This window comes from Pagrus pagrus (genome assembly GCF_965226575.1).
Source record: "Pagrus pagrus genome assembly, chromosome: 6".
Classification (NCBI taxonomy): domain Eukaryota; kingdom Metazoa; phylum Chordata; class Actinopteri; order Spariformes; family Sparidae; genus Pagrus; species Pagrus pagrus.
In genome coordinates, this window is record NC_140190.1 from 938,085 (window position 1) to 959,059 (window position 20,975).

Below are 20,975 nucleotides of genomic sequence, written 5' to 3' on the forward strand. Positions count from 1 at the left end.
GGATCTGAATCTTACTTTTTGGGTGAACTGTCCCTTTAAATCAGGGCGAACACCTCAGTGAGGATTACAGCCGTGTTTCTGTGAAGCTGCTGATCAGAAAACAAACTGCAGATATTGATCGATCAGAATCAACAGACGTCAGACAGAAAACAGAGTTAAAATGTTGAGATGCTCTTTTTAATTCTCAGACTGTTTGAACAGCTCTCCGCCTCCCGCTGCCTCCTCACAGCTCCATGTGACCGACCAGTTTAACACACACACACACACACACACACACACACACACACACACACACACACACACACACACACACACACACACACAGGCTTACTTTTAGGGTCATCACATAGACTTACATTCAATCTAACAATAACCACTGACCCACACATCAGCTTCTCCCCAAACAGGGACACGACTTTGTCCCCAATTAACTGGTCTCAGCTCTGAATATGTCCCTAAAAGTAGGCCGAGTCACAAACACTCACACTCACACACTCTCTCTCACACACACACACACACACACACACACACACACACACAATAAACAAGGTCCTGGGACAGAAAACATTGCATTAAAGTTACACTGTGTAGTTTTAAGAAGAAATTTCAAGCCTCTGTTTTAAACTCATCTGGATCCATGTTCCTATTAGAGCGTGACAATATTATGACAATGAATCTGTGTTTGATATTAAAGTGTTAAAGTCAAAATGTTCTTCCTCAAAACCACACAGAGCCGCAGGAAGTGTGTGTTTGTTGTTTTTGGTGACGTGGCTCCTGAATGAAGCGGGAGGCCTCTCGTTCTCTCGTGCAGGAAATATTCAGTGATGGAACAAAGAAACAAAAACCGCTTCCTTTTAGTCCTTCGAGTTATAAACGATCCAAATCAGCTCTTCTCCTCCTCCACACACAAAACCTGTCCAACCTGACACACACACACACACACACACACACACACACACAGACAGAGGAAATAAAAAGATTCGTCAGCACCAAAACACAAATGAAACAAGAACAAACACACTGACGCACTGAGACCAGTCCAGCAGAGGATCCCCAGAAAATCTGGCCATAAATAAGTAAGATTACTGTATGAATACAACTGTAATGGCTCAAATACAGTTTACACTCAAACTCAAGCACTAAAATGTTGATATGAAAAACCAACATTTTTAATTTAGCCTGGTGTCCTGTACATGTGAGGACATCACACTAACTGAGACTGATGTGGAGAAGGTTGACAGAAGTGGAGGGCAGCGTGAGGCACGGCCGCTCTGCTAGCTAGCTGCTCTGCTAATGAATGTTAGCGAAGTTGGCTAAACTTCCTTCGAACCAGACGAAGGTACAACCTCCTCTGCGATCGACTGTTCGGCTGACAGCCGTCAGCGGTCCTGCAGGAGAGATGCTCTGTGGTGCATCGCTGGGACTTTAGTGTATGTGAGCTGATGGAAAATGGCCGACCACAAATTGTATTTTTCATGTTCAAGCCAACGCTCATTGAAACTGCGACCTCTCTGCACAGAGGACACACATTAAAAAAGACACATAAAGTGGAGAGTGTGGTCCGAGCAGAGTCGTCTTCATTTTGTACATAAGGTCAAAGCCATCTGATCGTCTGACTTATTTTTCTAAATAGCAAATTATTCAGTATTTACAATATTTACTGGATCTGAATGTCATGGCTGCTCCTCGTTTCCAGCGCTGGGCGTTCGGTTGCGGATTTGACTCCTCAGCTGTTCGATGAGTTCGGGGTTCTGCTGCTGCATCTGCTGAGCAAACTGCTGACCTCTGCAACACAGACGGACAACAGCAAACTGTGATTCAGAAGTTTGTGGGAGAAACGATAATCTATCATCTGTCTGCTGAGGTACGTACGCCTGGATTAGTCCTGATAAATCTCCGGCTCCAGCGGCTCCAGCAGCTCCTGGTGCTGCTGCACCTGGTGCTGCACCTCCTGCTCCTCCTGCTCCCCCTAGTCCTCCTCCTAGACCTGCTCCTAGTCCTCCTCCTAGACCTCCTCCAAGTCCTCCTCCAAGTCCTGCTCCTAGTCCTGCTCCTAGTCCTGCTCCTAGTCCTGCTCCTGCTCCTCCTCCTCCTCCTCCACTTCCTCCTCCCATCCCACCGTACGCTCCTGACATCATCCCTGACATCCTGGGGGAGAGACAGGAAACAGGAAGTTAACGTCAATGAACCAGAGAAGAAGAAACACTGAAACACCTGATGAGAAACTCAGATGTACTCACAGCTGCTGGACCTGAGGGTTGTTCATCAGAGAGGACGCCTGCAGACACACAGAGGGACGATATTCAATTAAACTTTATGAAGACGCGCTGAGCCGACGTCAAACAGGATGCACAAGAAGAAGAGAAACAACGGAGACAAAAGACAGAAGAGGACGTTTTACTGGAAAGATTATCAGCTGGATGCTGAACAGAGTCAGATCTCACCATGTTCATGAAGCCGGGGTTACTGAGCAGACCGGCCAGATCCACTCCACCCATCCCTGCTGTCTGAGAGAGAGAGAGAGAGAGAGAGAGAGAGAGAGAGAGAGAGAGAGAGAGAAGTGAGGATCCACCCCCTAATCACTACTCAGACAAACATTTCCCCTCGCTCCCCTCGGTTCTGTTCGGTTCTGTTCGGTTCTTACTGGACTGGATGTTTCCATCTTCTCTTCTGCAATCTTCAGGTTGGTTTTGTACGTGTCGTTGTCGGGGTCGAGCTCCAGAGCTTTCTTATAGTAACTGACTGCTTCTGTGTGTTTGTTGAGGCTGGCCAGAGCCAAACTGAAATATCACAACACAGAGAGGTCAGCGAACGCAACACAGAGAGGACAGTGAACGCAACACAGAGAGGACAGTGAACGCAACACAGAGAGGACAGCGAACGCAACATAGAGAGATCAGTGACACAACAAAGAGAGGACAGTGAACGCAACACAGAGTTCACTGTCGGCTCCCGTCAGGAACGTAACTGCAACTCTGCTCTTTAAAAAATGAACCAGTTCATCATCTTCTGTTGCTCTTATAAAACACACCATGTCTCAGTGTAAAGTCTGATTTGGAGAACGTGTCTCTGTGCTTTAGTGACCACTGTTTTCCGTCTACACTCTGGTGTACGTACCCCATCCTGCCGTAGGCTTTGCTGTAGTTTGGGTCGATGCTGATGGCCCTTTCACAGTCCTGCACCGCTCCAGCGTAGTTCCCCAGTTTACTGTACGCTGCAGCCCTGAACACACAAACATCACATCCACACCATTCAGTATCTGACCAAAGGTGAAATATGGTCACAGGGAAGTTGACCTTTGACCTTTGTGAACATAAAATGTCATCACTTCGTCATTTTATGCTGTTAGACATTTGTTATTTTTTAACTACTGGGAGTTTGTCTTAAATTTGAAGAAATTCCCTGAAGGTGTCCTGAGATCAGGTTCATGACAGACTGGGACGACGTGGACACGACCGGACGCACAACCAGGAAACATTAACAAACTCAAATTGTCACTGACAAGTGAAGGCCCCGTCGAGGTTTGTTCCTTTAAACATTTGACTGAACACAAACGTCCTGATTACAGCAAAATACTCAGAAACTAGTAAAGCACAGGCAGAGTCTCTGTGGACGGCTACTTTTGTATCTATACTTTTTTTTTTAAATCAGAAAATCCTTTATAGTATAACTTTAAATTAGTCTCACAAAACCCAACCACATCGCTCGAGAAAGGTCTGTCTGTACTCATCATCATCATCATCATCATCATCATCATCCTCCTGCTGTGTTTGTTTCTTTAAACCAACCAGTGGTTGTGGGCGGAGCTAATCTGCGATGCAGCGACAGAAAACGTGTGGGTGAACTTGTTTTGGGCGGCGAGGCGAGCTAGCCTGTAGCCTGTAGCCTGTAGCCTGTAGCCTAGCTCGGAGTTTGGTGGTTCACAGTAACACACAGATAACAGGAGGGAGGAGAATGCCGGCTGAAACAGGCGCCAATCAGTCTCCATCAGGTGAGTCAGACCTCCTTTAAACTGAAGCGTCCCGGCGGCACACTGACCTGTTGCAGTAATAGACGGCGTTCTGAGGGTTGATGGCGATGGCCTTTGAGTAAAACTCAACAGCAGCAGAGAAGTTCTCCACTTTCATTTGGTCGTTTCCTGCAGTCAAGACAAAACACATCAAGTCATAACTAATAAAATCAAGATGAGAAACCAAAGACGACGGCAGCATCTTTAAAAATACGTCTGACTGAAGGAAGAGTTTCCTTCATCATCGTCATCATCGTCATCATCGTCATCATCGTCTTACCGTCAGTTTTGAGTGTCTCGGCCTCGGCTCTCTGTTCCTCAGTGAGGGAGTTCTGGGTGGAGTTGTTGTTGACCTGCGACTCAACTGGAAGCTGACACACACACACAGACACACACACGCAGACACACACACACACACACGCACACACACACACACACACACACACACACACACACACACACACAGTCAGATGTGTCCTGGAGATAGCCACTAAACGGCCGGCAGCATCACTACCTCAGCTGGACCTTCAGCTGTCCTGGTTTCATGCTGTTCCTCACCTGCTCTGTGGCTGAGGCGAAGATCTCTGGTAACGTCATGGGGACGGCGAGGCTCTGGTCGTCAGTCGAAACGTCGAACGCCGTCTCCAAACACTGAACAGCAACTGTAGAGCAACAAACTCAGTTGAACAGGGAGGAAATAAACAGACGCGAGTCGTATGAGAGAATCAAACACTCAAATTTATACTTTCAAGAACTTTTCAAGACAAATTTGAACTAAATTTTTGATTCAAGCGCTGCAGGTAAGTGTTAATGTAAGTAGCCTACCTGTGCAGGTGTAGGTTTTATGTAGAAATATGGTTACTAGAGTTAGAATAATCTAAATTCTGCTGACATGAATGTGTGAAGTAAAAAGACAACGTATCAGAAATATGGAGTCGACTCATTTAGACAAATTTATCTATCTAATATAGAATATAAATATCTGATAGTCATTTTTCAAGTAGAACTACCTCAACAACACGTGAACATCTGCACACGTCGTGTCTTTGACCACATTTCACATCTTAAATTTGGGGTTAGTTGAAGAAGGTTAATATTGATTATCTGCTGATACTGAGTCAGACTCAATACTTATATTTAATCAACTGTTGATTAAATATATTTCTGACACACTGAAAGAACAGATCCAAACACTGAAGGTTCTGATTCATGATCGTTTTAAGTTATTGATCTGATATTAATAAATGTTTAACAGGACAATGTGACATCAGCTGATGTCTTTTTAGAGAAGAGGCCTCACTCTGTTGGAGTACAGCGCTGTTACAGAGTGGAACATCTTCCCTCACAGATGATCTTTGTTCGAGTTTAGACACAAACAGATTTGCGTTTTAATTTTGTCATCAGGTTTCTCACTCACTGAACATTAATCAGTAACAGCTGATGTGACCTGCAGCCAGAGATGTTTGTCTTTTTAATCTGTGAACACGAGAAGCTGCAGATAACTGACCCGTTAGCATCCAAGTTGAATGAATCCGACTCGTTGTCAGAAGAGAATCGATCCCCGATGAGACCAAATCATTTTTACATTCAGACTCTTTCCACCGTCATGTGGAGCAAAACGCTGCAGCGCCAGCAGGCTGGGCCGGGCAGAACACAGTTCAGCTCAGTGTTGTCGGCTGTGCTCAGATTTTCTTTCTAACATTTTTATGTAAGAACTTTGCCCACTAACAGAACAGGCAGATTTATATAACCCAGGCTGGGACCACAGTTAGTGTCAGATCTCACTTCCTTGTGAACAGGAGGTGGTCGTATGTTGAGGAGGTTCAGTGGATCCAACTTTGGACCTCACAGAAAGAAGTAAAAGAGCCTTCAGGGAAGATTATGAACATGATCCTGCATGAGGCACATTGATTTTTATCAGTTCAATAACTTTTAAAGAAAAAAAAACGAACCTCACATACACAAAGATGTTCTGTTAACCCAAACTGATCAAACAACAGTCTCAGCTGCTGTCACGTGACTGCTGCAACACAACAGGTGACAACAGTAACAGGTGTTTCAGCTGTTTGTTAGTTTGTGTCTGGACTCACCCTCCAGACTCTCCTGGGCGCCCGAGGTCAGATCCCCTGACTGCAGCTGATCATGGAGGAACTGGATGATGGAGAAGGCGAGACGCTTGTTGTCTGTCATGGTGATGGAGGCTCGGACCTCTCTGTGGTCACTGAGGAGGAGAGACCCTGCAGGGAGCAGCAGGAGGAGCAGGAGGAGGAGGAGCAGCAGGAGGAGGAGGAGGAGGAGCAGGAGGAGGAGAAGTCAGCTGTCATGTTATTAAAACACAACGTTTGTAACTTGGATCAGATGTAACAGTGACCTCCTCCTCCTCCTCCTCAGCACAGTGTCGCATAGAAGCGCACTGTTGTCACACTCAGTTAGCCACCCCCCTCTTTAGCATTAGCTTGGAGAATATTCTAGTAACTCAGGCTAAGTATAACTCGGCATGACTGTCTTTGTAATGCTAACGGCTGCCAGCTAACACTTATCATCTTGGTGTGTAAATCACCGCTAGAGCAATGTTAAGCAGACAATTAGCTAACTGTTAGCTGCGAGTTAAAGCTAAGTCACGTCTCTGAGGAGGTCACTCTGAACTTCCACTTATCTTCTATCAACAAAGTTAGCTGGTTAGTTACTTTTAGCTTAGCCTGCTAGCATTCCAACAAAAGTAAAAACACTGTGCGCCTGCCTCACGTTTAGCTATCGTTACATGTAAAATTGTAGAGTTTAAACGAATCCCCAACCAAAAATCTGTCAGTTTAACGCTGCCTTTCATAGAAGAGATATGTTCAGACTAGATGTAGCACGGCTGGAAACGTCGAGACATGATTTAAATGGGATTGTGGTTGACTCCTCGGGCATCAGCTAATCTTAATAGAATATCACTTAAAATACTTTTTTCTCATTAACGCTAGTCGTCACCTGCTGCCCACTAATGTACTTTGTTTCCCGGGAGGGGTCGTGCGTTAACGTCGGTCGAACCCGCTACTTAAAGCTGTAGTTGTATTAGTATTTATGTTATTTATGTAAGTATGTAATGTATGCCGAATTGAAGAGTGGTTATTGACAGTCGATTTCATGTAATAACGTTCATTCTAACAGGCGAACAGTTTGACTCAGGAGCAATGTCAGGTTGTATTTCCAGAGTTTTAAAAGGGGCTTGGCGTGACGTGTTCTCCAAACCACAGCGGCACGCTGCTAACGGCTACCTAGCTTGCTGATCGCATCCCGTTGACTATAACGCTGCTGCCACATGTAAGAAACTGTCCTGCTGCCGAATCTAACATGATAACACAGTAACGTGTTTACCTACCAGTTGTCTCTGTATGTCGGGTGTGGATTAGCCCGGTAACAGATAGTTGACTTTAGATCCGCTCTTTCGATTTGTCGTAGCCGTCACTCAGCTAGCTAATTAGCTTGTCGCAGACTAACGTCGTCATTCGAAGGCGCCGGTGTGGTGTGGTTGCTATCCGGCGTCAAGTTACCAGCAAAGCTGGCAAATACCGGAAATCTGGCGATCAGAATAAAAACATTACAAACATAATCCTAATTAATTTTGTCTGACAGTTTACGGACAGACGATGGGTAAATGACCTGATCCCCAGCTGGTAAGTAGCTGTTGGATCAGTGTAAGAAACAAATTCGATAAAGATACTAAATTGATGCAGCAGAGTAATAATTTATTACACCACAAACAACACGAGAGTTAGTTTATGATATAAATAAGATAAATAAGAGCATATTAAACGGCAACTGTAAAAAAAACGCGAGAATTTAAAGCTAATAACTGTCGGTGGAGAAACATCACAGACGTGTTTGAGTTTGTCCACCAGGGGGCGCTGACAGGTTTATTATACTGTGAAATGTCCCACTGACTCAATATCTTTATTATTCTGCTGCTGACTAACAATCCTAAAGAAAAATGTAAATCTAAAAAATACTGTATTGCTTCGATTGTACTATATAAACTATAAATGTAGTATAGTATATATAGTAAACATGCTGCTTCCTGGTTTTAATGGCTCATTACAGTGAAGTTAGCAGACTGTTTACTTGTTCTTTGTGTTCATATTTTTTAAAGTACTAATAGTCATCCCTACATTATTGCTGCAAAATCACTATCGAAGGTCTATTCAGTCAAAAATATTGGGATATACAGGGTGCTTTAAGAAGATTTCAAAATAGAGGTTTATATCTTATATCACGATATGGCCTCAAAATATCGTGATATTGGTTCAAGGCCCTAACATACAATATACAGTATTTAAAAATAGATTTGAATCTGTAGACTAAACTGTAAGGAAATATATTTTTTTTATTAAAATGTTTAAGATAGAATAAGACAGTATTATAGGAATGATACAATACATATTAATGAAGTAGATTAAGAGGTTAAGATTAAGATTGTCTTTATTTATCTCACAACGGGGAAATTCACGTTACAACAGCTCGAGGTGCAACAGTACAAGTAAGAAGGTGAAGTTATTTATCGAGTTTGAGAAATGCTGTGAATCCTCTCAGGAGTGAGAACACGTTTCATCACTGTATGTTTTATTCTTTTGACATTTTAATCTGCATTGTTCCTTTAATGCGCTAACTTTGAGTAGGGTTTTATTTTGAAATGCATTACCGGAAACATACCTGTTGTGCTGGAGGTGCAGTGTTGCGCTTCACAGCCTCTCTGACAGCTAACCACACCGACTAACCGACAGTTATCTGAACCATGGGGCCGACAGGTGAGGACGGTTCTCCTGTTTTTAACGGTACCGAGTCGTTTCCAGCTCTGGGGTCGCCACGTTTCCTCTCTGACAGTCTCTGTGATCAATTAGACTTAATTAGCTCTGATCACGGAATCTCTTTTAGCTAACGTCAGTCTTAACGCTAACGCGAGCTAGCTTAGCTGCTACTCTCTAGGCTAGCACCTGAGCCCGTTGATTAAAATTCACCCGAGAAGTTATTTTGCGTTAGTCACCGTTTAGTGTCGAATAACCAAGAGTCAGCCGTGTGTTATAACGGAGGCTCGTTTCTCCACAGTTCGGGCTTGGTTCTGCTGTGATGTGTAGCATGTTAGCCGTTAGCTCACTCCGCCTATTCATTGAGCTCAGTTCACTGTTGAGAAATGTGTTGTTCCTAAAGGCAGTTTCATCCTTCAGGATTACAGCTGGATTAACAATTAACGTTATTAAGTCTCCCGAGGCTTCCTATCACACACGTTTAAAGGCAACAATGTGCCAAACTCCATTAAGAAATATTTGGACTTAAAGTTTAAGCTGGTTGCTCCCAAAAATATCATTGCGTTAAAAAGAAATCTGTACATTTCCTAAATTGTCATATTGTGCTTCTGGATTCGGCGCTCAAACAACACGTATACACGCTGATTATCACTCTTTATGTCTCACAATGAGGCTGTTATGTTGGGATGTTTGACTGTTTCACTGGATCGTTTATTCTGTGAAAGATCTGAATTTTTATTTTGTGTTTTGTGAATATTTTTTTTACATATATTCACCCACATCCTAATGTCTCATTTTGAGTGTAAACCAGGCTGACATCTTTAAACATCTTTAACTTTGAATCTTCAGATGTAAAGTTAAAGATGTTGCTGCCAAAGATGTCAGCACACAGCAGCAGTTATACCTGCTGTTTAATTGGTTTTATATCTTATATTTGGTGAAGAACGCAGAGAGATTGTGTGAAAAGAAGTTTCTGACTAAATCAAAGTGGCGTCTGGTGTGTTGGATGTAAGACGCAGTGAAAAGTGACTGTAGGGTTCACAGAAGTCAACTGATTTTATTGGGTTTGTAATAATTTTGATAAGTAACATTTGAAATGAGGAGAAAATTGTTAATACATTATGTATGATGAGCAGTCAGCGCTAGAGAGTCCAGCATATACCTGACGTGACTGCAGAGCCAGAGGTGACATGTTGTTTCCAGGTGTTCCTGCAGCGAGGACCTGACATCTGCTGGTGACATTCAGTTCATCAGATCTGTGTCAGATCTCAGACCTGCGACGGTAACAATGTAAAGCTGAGATAAAATGGAGGAAGATGAAGGAATATGTTCAACCAATCAGGGGAGACTTTATGTAGAACAACACACGATAATGAACAATCTAAATATAATTCATCACTGTCTCCAAATGTTTTTATCTTTGTCAGAAGCTGAAGACGTGAAATAATACAGAAACTTCTGAGGCGGTTGTCTCATAATAAAAATTTTCTGCTTTGCCTTCGGACCCGTCTTGTCATTTCCCGTCCCGTTCTGTCCCGTCCTCTCCTCACCGGTCCTGTTGCCTCTCGTTGTCCCAGGTGAGGTGGTGTTTGGCAGCCCGGTGCCGGTCTGCTCTGAGAACCGGCTGCGTTGGGACCTGACCCCGGAGCAGATCCAGCAGCTTTCTGATGAGCTCATCACCAACACCAAGACGGTGTACGACCGCGTCGGAGCGCTGGACCTGGACAGCATCACCTTCGAGAACACGCTGAAGGCGCTGGCTGACGTGGAGGTCGAGTACACCGGTGAGCTCACGAGTTCTGATGATTATTCATCTTGTAGTGTGACTTTTGTTACAACAAGGAGGTCAAAAATATATTACTGAGAGTCGGAGACCAGTGAAACAGCAGTGGACGAAGCATATTTCTCACATGCATAAAGGCAACAATATGTCCCCGGTTTCCTCCTTTCAGGCCGCCGCTCGTTTCAGTTTGACTTTATGAAAATGTAAAACTTGCTGCAGAGAGAAATCATCACAGTCTCTTTGTAAAGTTCACATTATCATAGTGACACAGTGCCGATAGAGCAGGAACTGATCCTGGTGTTGTGTTCAAGGGCACTCCGATATCTGAGATCTGCTGCTGTTATTGAAGTTCAGGAGGTAAAGAACACAGAGGCCGTCATGTTAATGAGTTTTAATACGTCATAAACTTTTCTGTTCAGCAGCAGCGTCACACGTCTCACATGTTGGAGGAAAAACACTAACTATAAAAATGTGCAACTAAAATTGTCATCAGTGAAAACCAGATCTGCAGTCAGCGGGTTAACTTTTCAAAGAGCATGTTGTGTTTTCACTTCATGTTTCTGAGGCAGGAACGACTCGACGAACCAACAGCTGATCCTCTTCGACACTTATTGATCAGCAGGAAACTTTTGTGACCACAGTTGTTGAAAAGACATTTAAATATTTAAACTGATCCCAGTGAGTCAGAGGAGGCAGGAAGACACACACACACACACACACACACACACACACACACACACACACACAGTGCGGTGTGGATGTACTGTGAATTATGACCCAAACTAAAGTAGAAGTCTGATATTTTTCTGTGTTTTCTTATTGTTAATAATTTCCACGTAAAGATCCAACATGTCGCTCTCTGTGAGGAGGAGGATGCATCTGACACTTGAACCTGCAGCAGCAGCGTCACAGACCAGCTCACTGTTATTTTGATGGAGCCTCCAGATATTTCTGCCCACCTGACTGAATGGAGAGCTGAAACACAGCGTGAACCTGACAGCACAGGCAGGTTGTGTCGGTCCATTGTGAGCTGTGCAGTAAAGCTGAGTCAGCAGAATCAGTATGTGATGGTAAAGACTCATCAGCAGTTTGTAGAGAAATCAGCTGAACCAGCTGCTGCTACAATAGAGACCAGGCTTTTGTGTGGAGGCCGCTGAAAACCTGAAAACACCCAAAACACTGCTGCTGCTGCAGGAGACACACGGTCACTGATCTCATCATCATCATCATCATCATCATCATCAATCAATCAATCAAAATGTATATATAAAGCACATTTAACAACAACAACAACAGTTGACCACAAAAAAACCCACAAAGACCAGTTGAGGCAGACACAGGGACAGACGGGACACTCTCACACTGAATTAAAAGCCAAACAATAAAAATGAGTTTTGAGGCGAGATTTAAAAACAGGCAGTGTGGGGCAGCCGAACATGTAGAGGCAGCTCGACCCAGAGTGTGAGGGCCACAAAGCACGATCTCCCCTGTGCTTCAGCTTTGACCTTGGCCAAGTCGGCGGTTAATAAAAGATCTTTAAAACCTTAAAGTACAGACTCAGTGCTGTGCAGGGGTTTAAAACCAGACTGGAGACTTCAAGGATGCCATGTATGTCTAAATAAGACTGCAGTTGCATGAGTACAACTTTTTCCAAGGTTTTTGAAAGAAACAGGAGTTTGGAAATTGGTCGGAAATTGGAGAGGACTGATGTCCAGATTGGGTTTTTTGATCAGAGGTTGTACTGTTGCATACTTAAAGGTTGCTGGCACAACGCCTGCAGTCAGACTGCTATTTGTAATCATTAGGATGTTTGGTCCTATAGTCTCACAAGTATCTTTTACAAAACGAGAGGGGACAACATCTGTGGGACAAGCTGCGGGTTTCATATGACCAATGGTTTCCTTTAAAGAGACAGACACAGGCTCAGACTGGTTAAAACAGCAGAGCGGGTGATAGTGATGGATGGGTCGTCAGAAGGGGGAGATGTGAGCTCTGACAGTCACAACCTGTTCAACAAGTGGAGAAATGTTTCGCAGGTCTCAGAACAGAATCACTGTTAACAGTATTAAAACGAACATGTCACGTTAACTCACCTGTTTAAATTATATTATTTATTTAAAGCCTTTAAGTAGTTGCAGCTCCGGTCAGCGGCGATCTGCTGCAGACAGTTCAGGAGATCCATCAAACTAACTGAAGTGTCTCCGCCCATCTCTCACATGGCCCCGCCCCTCTCACATGTGACCCCGCCCACCTCCGATCTGACCCCGCCTCCTGCACCTCAGTCCAGAGGAACATGTTGGACTTCCCGCAGCACGTGTCTTCCTGTAAGGAGGTCCGAACGGCGAGCACCGAGGCCGACAAGCGTCTGTCCGAGTTCGACGTGGAGATGAGCATGAGGGAGGACGTCTACCTGAGGATCGTCGCTCTGGAGGTGAGCTGACGGACAGCAGGCTGCCAGCCAATCGGCAGGCTGCCAGCCAATCAGCAGGCTGCAAGCCAATCGGCAGGCATTGATTGATTACTTTATCGGTCTGATCATTTTCTAAAAATGTTGTCAGTTTGGAGGAAAACCTGGATTTATGTGACAAACTGAATGTGATGACTTGTCCAACACTAGTTTCACGTTTCATACACGATGTGAAATCGAAGATGAAACTATTGTAGCTGCAGATAAAAGTTCAACATTCAATCTGAATGTTTTGACTTTTTGCTATGAGACTGTTTTCTCTTCACTTCAGGACCTGCAGCCGCTCTGATCACCTGTTTCACTTCGTCTCTCATCGTCCTGTTTTTTTTTTTGTTTTTCTGTTCTCATGAAGTCTTTGTGTTTTTGTCTGCAGAAGAAAGTGGATGCTGACAGCCTCACTGCAGAGTCCAAGCGATACATGGAGCGACTGATGAAACTGGGGAAGAGGAACGGCCTCCACCTGCCCAGAGAGACACAAGAGGTGCCCACTGCTGCTTCCTCGTTTTAACCTGTATTAATCCAGGAGAGCTTCACAGAGAGCCGAGTCCACCTCTCCTGTTAGACAGTTTAACATTTCTGCCACAAAACCCCAGAGTTTCATTTTAGGAAAGAAAATCCTGTCCTGACCTAAATTCAAAATATCTGAAAAATCACAGCAGAAGGAACAACATGAATGATGTCAGCCTGTCGGAGAAGCTAACACCGATGTTAGCCTGTCGGAGAAGCTAACACCGATGTTAGCCTGTCGGAGAAGCTAACACCGATGTTAGCCTGTCGGAGAAGCTAACACCGATGTTAGCCTGTCGGAGAAGCTAACACCGATGTTAGCCTGTAGGACAGCATGTATTCATGGGGCTACATCCTCTGTTTTAAACTCTGTGTTGCCTCTGATGTAAATATTTGAGTCTGATGCATCACTCTGCTGTAACAGGAGATCAAAACCATCAAGAAGAAGCTGAGCAACCTGAGCATCGACTTCAACAAGAACCTGAACGAGGACACCACCAGTCTGTCCTTCAGCAGAGACGAGCTGGGTGAGTCCGTCGCTCTGAGAGCCTTCAGACGCTCCAGCCTCCTCTTCCTCTCTGGTGTATTAAGACGTTAAACGTGTTGTTTCAGGCGGCCTCCCCGAGGACTTCCTCAGCTCTCTGGAGCAGGACGGGGACAAGCTGAAGGTCACTCTGAAGTATCCTCATTACTTCCCCACCATGAAGAAATGCTTCGTCCCAGAAACCCGCAGGAAGCTGGAGGAGGCCTTCAACTCCCGCTGCAAAGAGGTGAGACGGGAAGTAACGATGGAGCGATTTATTGTGAAACTAATCTGCAGATCATTCAACAACTCTTTTAATATGATTTTGTTAGAGGTTTTTATATTCACGTTGAATGCTGTAACAGCTAAAGAGCTTTTCTATCAGCGATACTTTTACTGATAGAAATCTGGGAACATGGTGACATCATTTAAAAAAAGATCTGTACGTTTAAGCACTAAACCAGACGACGTCCTGTGTGTTTTCAGGAGAACTCGGCCATCCTGACGGAGCTGGTGCAGCTTCGGGCTCAGAAGAGCTCTCTGCTCGGCTTCACCACCCACGCCGACTTCGTCCTGGAGATGAACATGGCCAAATCTGGAAAGAAGGTGGCCGGCTTCCTGGGTGAGTCCTGAACGACAAATGACAACACGACACTGAAGTTTAAATGACATCACACCTGATTCCTTCCTATTTTTTCCTTTTCTGGAAGTTTTGAGACTTTCTATGTTTCATCTCTCTGACGAGGCGTCCAGGAGTGAAACAGAACAAACCCAGAACTCTGTGATTTGAATCTTCTCTCCTCTCCGTCGTGTCTTTCAGAGGAGCTGTCTCGTAAGCTGAAGCCTCTGGGTGATGAAGAACGCACGGTCATCCTCAAACTGAAGGAGAAGGAGTGTCAGAAGAGAAATCTGCCTTTTAACGGAGAACTGCACGCCTGGGACACCCGCTACTTCATGACCCAGGTCAGAGCTGCACGCTCACGTTTACCTGTTGGAGTAACTTAAATCTAAAAAAAGCCGTTAGAGACAGATCGAATAAAAGTTCCCAGAGTGACCTCTTCCCTCTACACACCTTCCTCCTCCTCCTCCTCTCCTGCTCCTCCTCCTCCTCTCTCTCAGGTGGAGGAGACTCAGTACGCTGTGGATCAGAACCTGCTGAAGGAGTATTTTCCGATGGAGGTGGTGACTCAGGGTCTGTTGGACATCTACCAGGAGCTTCTCGGTCTGTCCTTTGAGCTGTTGGACAGAGCCGCTGTCTGGCACCCGGACGTCACTCTGTACTGTGTGAAGGACCGCAGCAGCGGTCAGGTGGTGGGTCAGTTCTACCTGGACCTCTACCCCAGGTGAGCGCTGAGCAGCGAGGTGACATGTTTCTGTGGGGTGGAGGTGTAGACGTGTCCTCAGTGTCTCCTCTCCTGTCTGTCCTCTGCAGGGAGGGGAAGTACGGTCACGCTGCCTGTTTCGGCCTGCAGCCCGGCTGTCTGCTGCCCGACGGCACGCGGCAGATGTCGGTGGCGGCCATGGTGGCCAACTTCAGCAAGCCGACAGCTGACGCCCCGTCCCTCCTGCAGCACGACGAGGTGGAGACGTACTTCCACGAGTTCGGACACGTCATGCACCAGCTGTGTGCTGAGGTCAGCTGATAAATCAGAAGCGTCAACACGATGCAGATTTTAATGACCCTTTTTGTTGTCACCTGTCAAACTCTCGATCCCAGTGTTTCATGTGCACAGTTAACGGTAACAACAGCAGCATTTATTTTTGAATCTGGGTTTCTGGATCTCAGACTGAAGCAGCACCTCATTTGTTTGTGTGGGAGATTTTATCGGCTGTAGCTCAATAACAAGCTCTGTGAGTTGGATTAAAACGCACTGCGAAGGCTCTTTAATGTGCACACAGTAAGACATTAATGACTACTGTAGGCAGTGAGCTTGTTAGCTGAACATGCTAACATCAGCAGCAAACAGTTGTTACACTCAGCTCGTGTGCTCTCTCAGCCTCTGACTGCAGCTCCATGTAAACTCTGACACACCTGCAGTAACTAGTGACTGTGGACACAATACAGTCACACAAAAACAGCTTGAAGGAGCAGTTCAGCAACGATGACTCATGTTCAGTCAAAGAAAGAATTGAACAGCTGAACGTGTTCGTAGGATGAGTCACCGGTGAGCAGCTTTTTTTAGACTGAACAGGCCGTCGCGTTTGGAAACTTCATCCAGCTTTTATTTCATCTGTGAGTCACAGAAGCAGCTTCAGTTCAGTCATGAAACATCAAGTGGAGACACAAAATGTCTTTTCATACAGAAGTGGAATCAGTGTGAATGGAGACATACATGACAGATTTGTGCCAGAAGTGTTTGCGGGACAGTTAGACTGAGGAGAAGCTGTGTCCTGATTGGTTGTGTCCTGATTGGTTGTGTCCTGATTGGTTGTCCTGGTGTGTCGGGTGTTTGCAGGCGGACTACGCCATGTTCAGCGGGACTCATGTGGAGCGGGACTTTGTGGAGGCTCCGTCTCAGATGTTGGAGAACTGGGTCTGGGAGCGGGAGCCTCTGCTCAGGATGTCCCGACACTACAAGACCGGCAACGCCATCCCCGACGAGCTGCTCGACAAACTCATCAAGTCCCGTCTCGCCAACACCGGTGGGTACTGAACAGGAAGTTCTACTTTTGTTGAATGTTCGTTTCACTGTTGCCGTGGTAACCGTGACTCTCCCGCAGGTCTGTTTAACCTGAGGCAGATCGTTCTTGCTAAAGTGGACCAGGCTCTGCACACCAGAACCGGAGTCGACCCGGCGGAGGAGTACGGACGCCTCAGTCAGGAGATCCTGGGAATCCCTGCTTCACCAGGTCAGTCTGTGCAGAGGTCAGGTAGACCTCCTTCCACACCTGTCAGTAGAGAAAACAACAACACAGCAGCTGTCGGGTGTCAGGTGTCGGGTGTCATGTGTCGGGTGTCATGTGTCATGTGTCGGGTGTCGTGTCGGGTGTCATGTGTCGGGTGTCATGTCGGGTGTCATGCGTCATGTGTCGGGTGTCATGTGTCATGTGTCGGGTGTCATGTGTCGGGTGTCATGTGTCATGTGTCGGGTGTCGTGTCGGGTGTCATGTGTCGGGTGTCATGTGTCATGTGTCGGGTGTCATGTGTCATGTGTCGGGTGTCGTGTCGGGTGTCATGTGTCGGGTGTCATGTCGGGTGTCATGCGTCATGTGTCGGGTGTCATGTGTCATGTGTCGGGTGTCGGGTGTCATGTGTCATGTGTCGGGTGTCATGTCTCGGGTGTCATGTGTCATGTGTCGGGTGTCATGTCATTCGTCATGTTTGATCTCCTGCTGCTTCAGTGATGATTCAGATTATTGATGACTCTCTTTGTTCTGCACACTGATGTTGTGAACTACACTCATCTAACAGAACCGGGCTCCACCTGGTGGCTCAGCGCAGAACAACAATAAAACCTCCTGTTACAACCAGGAGTGTGAATGATCACAACACAATATTACATCAGTTCTTCAGATGCAGGTTTAGAGCAGTAAAGTTGACTTCACACTGATTGGCTGACACTCGTCAGCACTGTGTGAATGTTTGTGCTTTGATGGCGACTCAGACATGACCAGGGAATTTCAAAATAAAGGCATATCTTAAAGGCGATGCATCAGTCGTACTGGACTGTTGTGCTTTGAACTGATCCATCAGTCTGGACCGATGGATCGTTACAACTCTGTTGTTGACTTCAGTGTTCTGACATTTCGATGTGAAATGATATTTTACTTTGGTTAAAATGGCTGAACTCCAGACTGTTTCCTCCTCCGCTCTCTCTGACCTTTGACCTTCCTTCTCCCTCTGCAGGAACCAACATGCCGGCGACCTTCGGGCACCTGGCGGGTGGTTATGATGCTCAGTACTACGGTTACCTGTGGAGCGAGGTGTTCTCCATGGACATGTTCTTCGCTCGCTTCAAACTGGAGGGAATCATGAACCCAAAGGTCAGAGCACACAGAACATGAAATAACACCAGCAGTACGTGAACATGATCAATGGGAGAAGCATGACGGGCGGGAAAATACATTAAAACATCAAAAACTGAAGTGTTAAAATTTGCTCTGTAAAGTTTGATGTAAACACCAGAACTCTGGACTCGGACCAGAACCAGCCGACCTGCTGAATGTCTCAAGAGTTTAAAGACTTCTGTCTCAACTGTATTTTGAAAATTGTGTTTTTTGTATCTTCACTCGGCTCGACTGTAACTCGGTCTTTAACGGGTCTCTAACAAAAGGAGAGACCACATCGGTCCAGTTCTCAGATCTTTACATCCTCCTGTGTGTCAAACACTTTAAAACTCTCTGTGGGTTTAAAATCATCGCACGGCTTGTTTCTGATGTGCTGCTCCGTTATGAAGCGTCCGGACCTCTCAGCTGGTCTGGGATCAGGTCTGCTGACTGTCCTCAGAGTCCAGAAGCATCAATCAGTTTTCATGCCCCACATGTCTGAACAGACTCCAGGAAGGTAAGATGAGAGTCCAGTCCACCGCTGACGTCACAGCAGAAGTCACCATGAAACTGTTTCTGAAGAATCAGAACTGGATGTGTTTGGTGTATTTCTGTGTTGGGCCCAACATTTATCCCGGTCACTGACATGATGAACTTCAGCTCCAACGTTCAGTGCAGCTGTCGGATCTCACAGGTCTCATGAATGGAAATCCTCGACATGAACTGACAGGACTGAGCTGAGTTTATGAAACAAGCGCTACATGTTGTTCAGTAGTCAGTCTGTTCAGCCTTTACAGTAAATTACTGTAGTCTTGTTATAGTGTAAATTATATTTAAAGGCAAACATGGATGATGTAAATATTATTGTTGTAGTGTTTGTTAGTTTGCTTCGGACTGTCGACGTCTTGTTTTCTGTCTGTCGTCTCCAGATGTTTCAGTGTTTAGCCTAGCTTAGCACAAAGACTGGAAGCAGAGGGAAAGTGTTAGCCTACTGAAAAAGTAGAATCCGGACGGAGCCGCTGTGAGTTCAGGATGTGATTTGTCTGACTTTGAACTGCTGTCTCCTGATTGGTCCTCCAGGTGGGTCTGGACTACAGGAAGTTCATCCTGCGGCCCGGCGGCTCCGAGGACGCCTCTGAGATGTTGAGGAAGTTCCTCGGGCGGGAGCCCAAACAGGAAGCGTTCCTGCTGAGCAAAGGACTAATGGTGGAGCAGGACGCCAGCACGCCGTGTCCCTGCTGACCAATCACAGCAGCCGGCTCCGCCCCCTCCAGCAGTGACCCACAGGTTTCACAAAGAACAACGGACTGAGGTTTTCTAGAAAAAACTGTAAAATGTTAAACAACAAAAATAAGCAGCAAATAAAATGATTTGAGGTGACGTCCTGTGTGTGAGTGACTGATGTGACATGAACACATGAAAACATGAGGGGCCGTCGAGGTCGGGTCCAACCTGACGCGGACCGGTTCAGTTCAAAATAAAACACAGACCTGAGACCTAAAACCCGACCCGACACAATAAACTTGAGAACATTGGGTTTCTGTCTCGTGCTTCTGTTGTTAAACGTTCACCTCTCTTCAGCTCAGCGCTGCCGCTCAGTAGTCTGATAACATTTAATTATGGTTATTATAGAAATACACGTACACAAATTCACATTCAACATGTAACTTCAGTAAAAGTACAGAAGTATTCGCATGAAAATATATCTGAAGTACCAGAAGTAAAAGTTCTCATGCAGAATGGCTCGTTTCAGGATTATATTATTGGATTATAATATATTCTACTTTATATTATGAAAATATAAAGTGGCAGAAAATAGAAAAACTCAAGTAAACAATGTTTTTTGTTTCTTGTCGTCAAACAACCAGAACTGAACCTCAAAGATCAGACGTGTTAAACTGGACTTATATAAAACTACTCACTATTATTCAGATACTCATAAAAGTTGTAGTTTTTATGAATATTTGACTCTAAAATGTGGAATCAAGACTGTGCATCATATTTGTTCCTGTGGTTTTAAGTATGTCGGATGTGAGTGAAGATACAAATGTATTAAATGTTTCTGTGTGCACATTGAACCGATCTGAGGTCCCGAACGTCCACATCATCATTTATTCTGTTATTTGACCCCTGTGGGCCGCCGTCAGTGCTGGAAGAGGCACTCTCATATTTTACTGAGGTAAAAGCAACTATATCATGATGGTTAAGTACTCCATTACAAGTTCAGTTTGGTTTAGTGTGTTTGTTTATTATGACGTGGACGATCTCCTTTATTAAACTTTGCAGTAAAAGGAGCAGCTTCAGCCTTCACGGCTGATTTCCAGCTGTAGTCCCGGTCGACTGACAGAATATCTGACTAGCTAATATTATGCAAGGGATAAAAACAACCAATGTGGAAAATAAATACAAAGAAGTTAAATAAAATAAAATCAAAAAATGGCACAAGGCGTGGAGCAGCACCAGACAATGACTACGTCACATCACGTTTGACGGCAGTTAGTGTGCAGGTCTAGTTGTCTGATAGCCGTGTTTGAGGTGTTTGGTGATGGCGGGACGTGAGTTCCAGTTTTGTATGACTCTGACTGAGAATGATGACTGACCGAATGTGCTTTTCCTGAATGGGGTTACAAGGTCACCTGTTGTGGTGCTTCTAGTGGTGTGACTGCTGTTATGTTGCATTATGAATGAGTTGAGAGGGGGAGGGGCGATGTTATGGACGATTTTGAAGACCAGGCAGATGTTTTTGTATTTGATCACGTCTTCCCAGCTCAGAAGTTTGTGTTTTTAAAGTGATGCAGTGATGTGAACTTTTGATCAGTACATGGTTTCTTGTAAAGGTTGCTCATGGTTGCAGTGTTGAGCTGTTAGTTTGTCCCCAGCTTGTCAAACAGTATGTGAGATGTGACGTGATCATG

At 45.2% G+C, this 20,975-nt stretch overlaps 2 protein-coding genes across 4 annotated transcripts; one reads left to right on the top strand and one right to left on the bottom strand.

Moving 5' to 3' along the window:
* Positions 1 to 155: 155 nt before the first annotated feature.
* On the bottom strand, positions 156 to 7,532 carry sgta (small glutamine rich tetratricopeptide repeat co-chaperone alpha). Of its 2 annotated transcripts, none has more exons than XM_084355131.1 (12): positions 7,374 to 7,532; positions 6,100 to 6,246; positions 4,568 to 4,671; positions 4,290 to 4,380; positions 4,039 to 4,138; positions 3,118 to 3,222; positions 2,645 to 2,780; positions 2,445 to 2,507; positions 2,241 to 2,278; positions 1,873 to 2,148; positions 1,662 to 1,785; positions 156 to 922 (listed from the first exon to the last, which is right to left on the bottom strand). In XM_084355131.1, exons 2-11 carry the CDS (start codon positions 6,197 to 6,199, stop codon positions 1,674 to 1,676), a joined length of 1,125 nt encoding a protein of 374 aa, XP_084211257.1. In that variant the 5' UTR covers positions 6,200 to 6,246; positions 7,374 to 7,532; the 3' UTR covers positions 156 to 922; positions 1,662 to 1,673. The 2 variants fall into 2 exon arrangements, with proteins under 2 accessions (XP_084211257.1, XP_084211256.1); XM_084355130.1 differs by having other exon boundaries at positions 1,653 to 1,785.
* Positions 7,533 to 8,693: 1,161 nt separating this feature from the next.
* thop1 (thimet oligopeptidase 1) lies at positions 8,694 to 19,440 on the top strand. Of its 2 annotated transcripts, none has more exons than XM_084355128.1 (14): positions 8,694 to 8,796; positions 10,371 to 10,577; positions 12,859 to 13,007; positions 13,417 to 13,524; positions 13,975 to 14,077; positions 14,163 to 14,320; positions 14,560 to 14,695; positions 14,894 to 15,036; positions 15,193 to 15,416; positions 15,506 to 15,707; positions 16,530 to 16,716; positions 16,795 to 16,923; positions 17,921 to 18,057; positions 19,141 to 19,440. In XM_084355128.1, the coding sequence occupies exons 1-14, from the start codon at positions 8,784 to 8,786 to the stop codon at positions 19,300 to 19,302; spliced, it is 2,058 nt and encodes a 685-aa protein (XP_084211254.1). In that variant the 5' UTR covers positions 8,694 to 8,783; the 3' UTR covers positions 19,303 to 19,440. The 2 variants fall into 2 exon arrangements, with proteins under 2 accessions (XP_084211254.1, XP_084211255.1); XM_084355129.1 differs by having other exon boundaries at positions 13,420 to 13,524.
* The last annotated feature ends 1,535 nt before the right edge of the window (positions 19,441 to 20,975 follow it).

Excerpts from the sequence above, each read along its gene's own strand:
- sgta (XM_084355131.1), bottom strand. The coding sequence starts at position 6,199 with ATGACAGACAACAAGCGTCTCGCCTTCTCCATCATCCAGTTCCTCCAT. Across the intron at positions 3,223-4,038 it reads GCCGTCTATTACTGCAACAG|GGCTGCAGCGTACAGTAAAC; the intron begins GTCAGTGTGCCG and ends TTGTGTGTTCAG. Across the intron at positions 2,781-3,117 it reads AAAGCCTACGGCAGGATGGG|TTTGGCTCTGGCCAGCCTCA; the intron begins GTACGTACACCA and ends GTGATATTTCAG.
- thop1 (XM_084355128.1), top strand. Across the intron at positions 10,578-12,858 it reads CGTGGAGGTCGAGTACACCG|TCCAGAGGAACATGTTGGAC; the intron begins GTGAGCTCACGA and ends CCTGCACCTCAG. Across the intron at positions 14,078-14,162 it reads CTTCAGCAGAGACGAGCTGG|GCGGCCTCCCCGAGGACTTC; the intron begins GTGAGTCCGTCG and ends GTGTTGTTTCAG.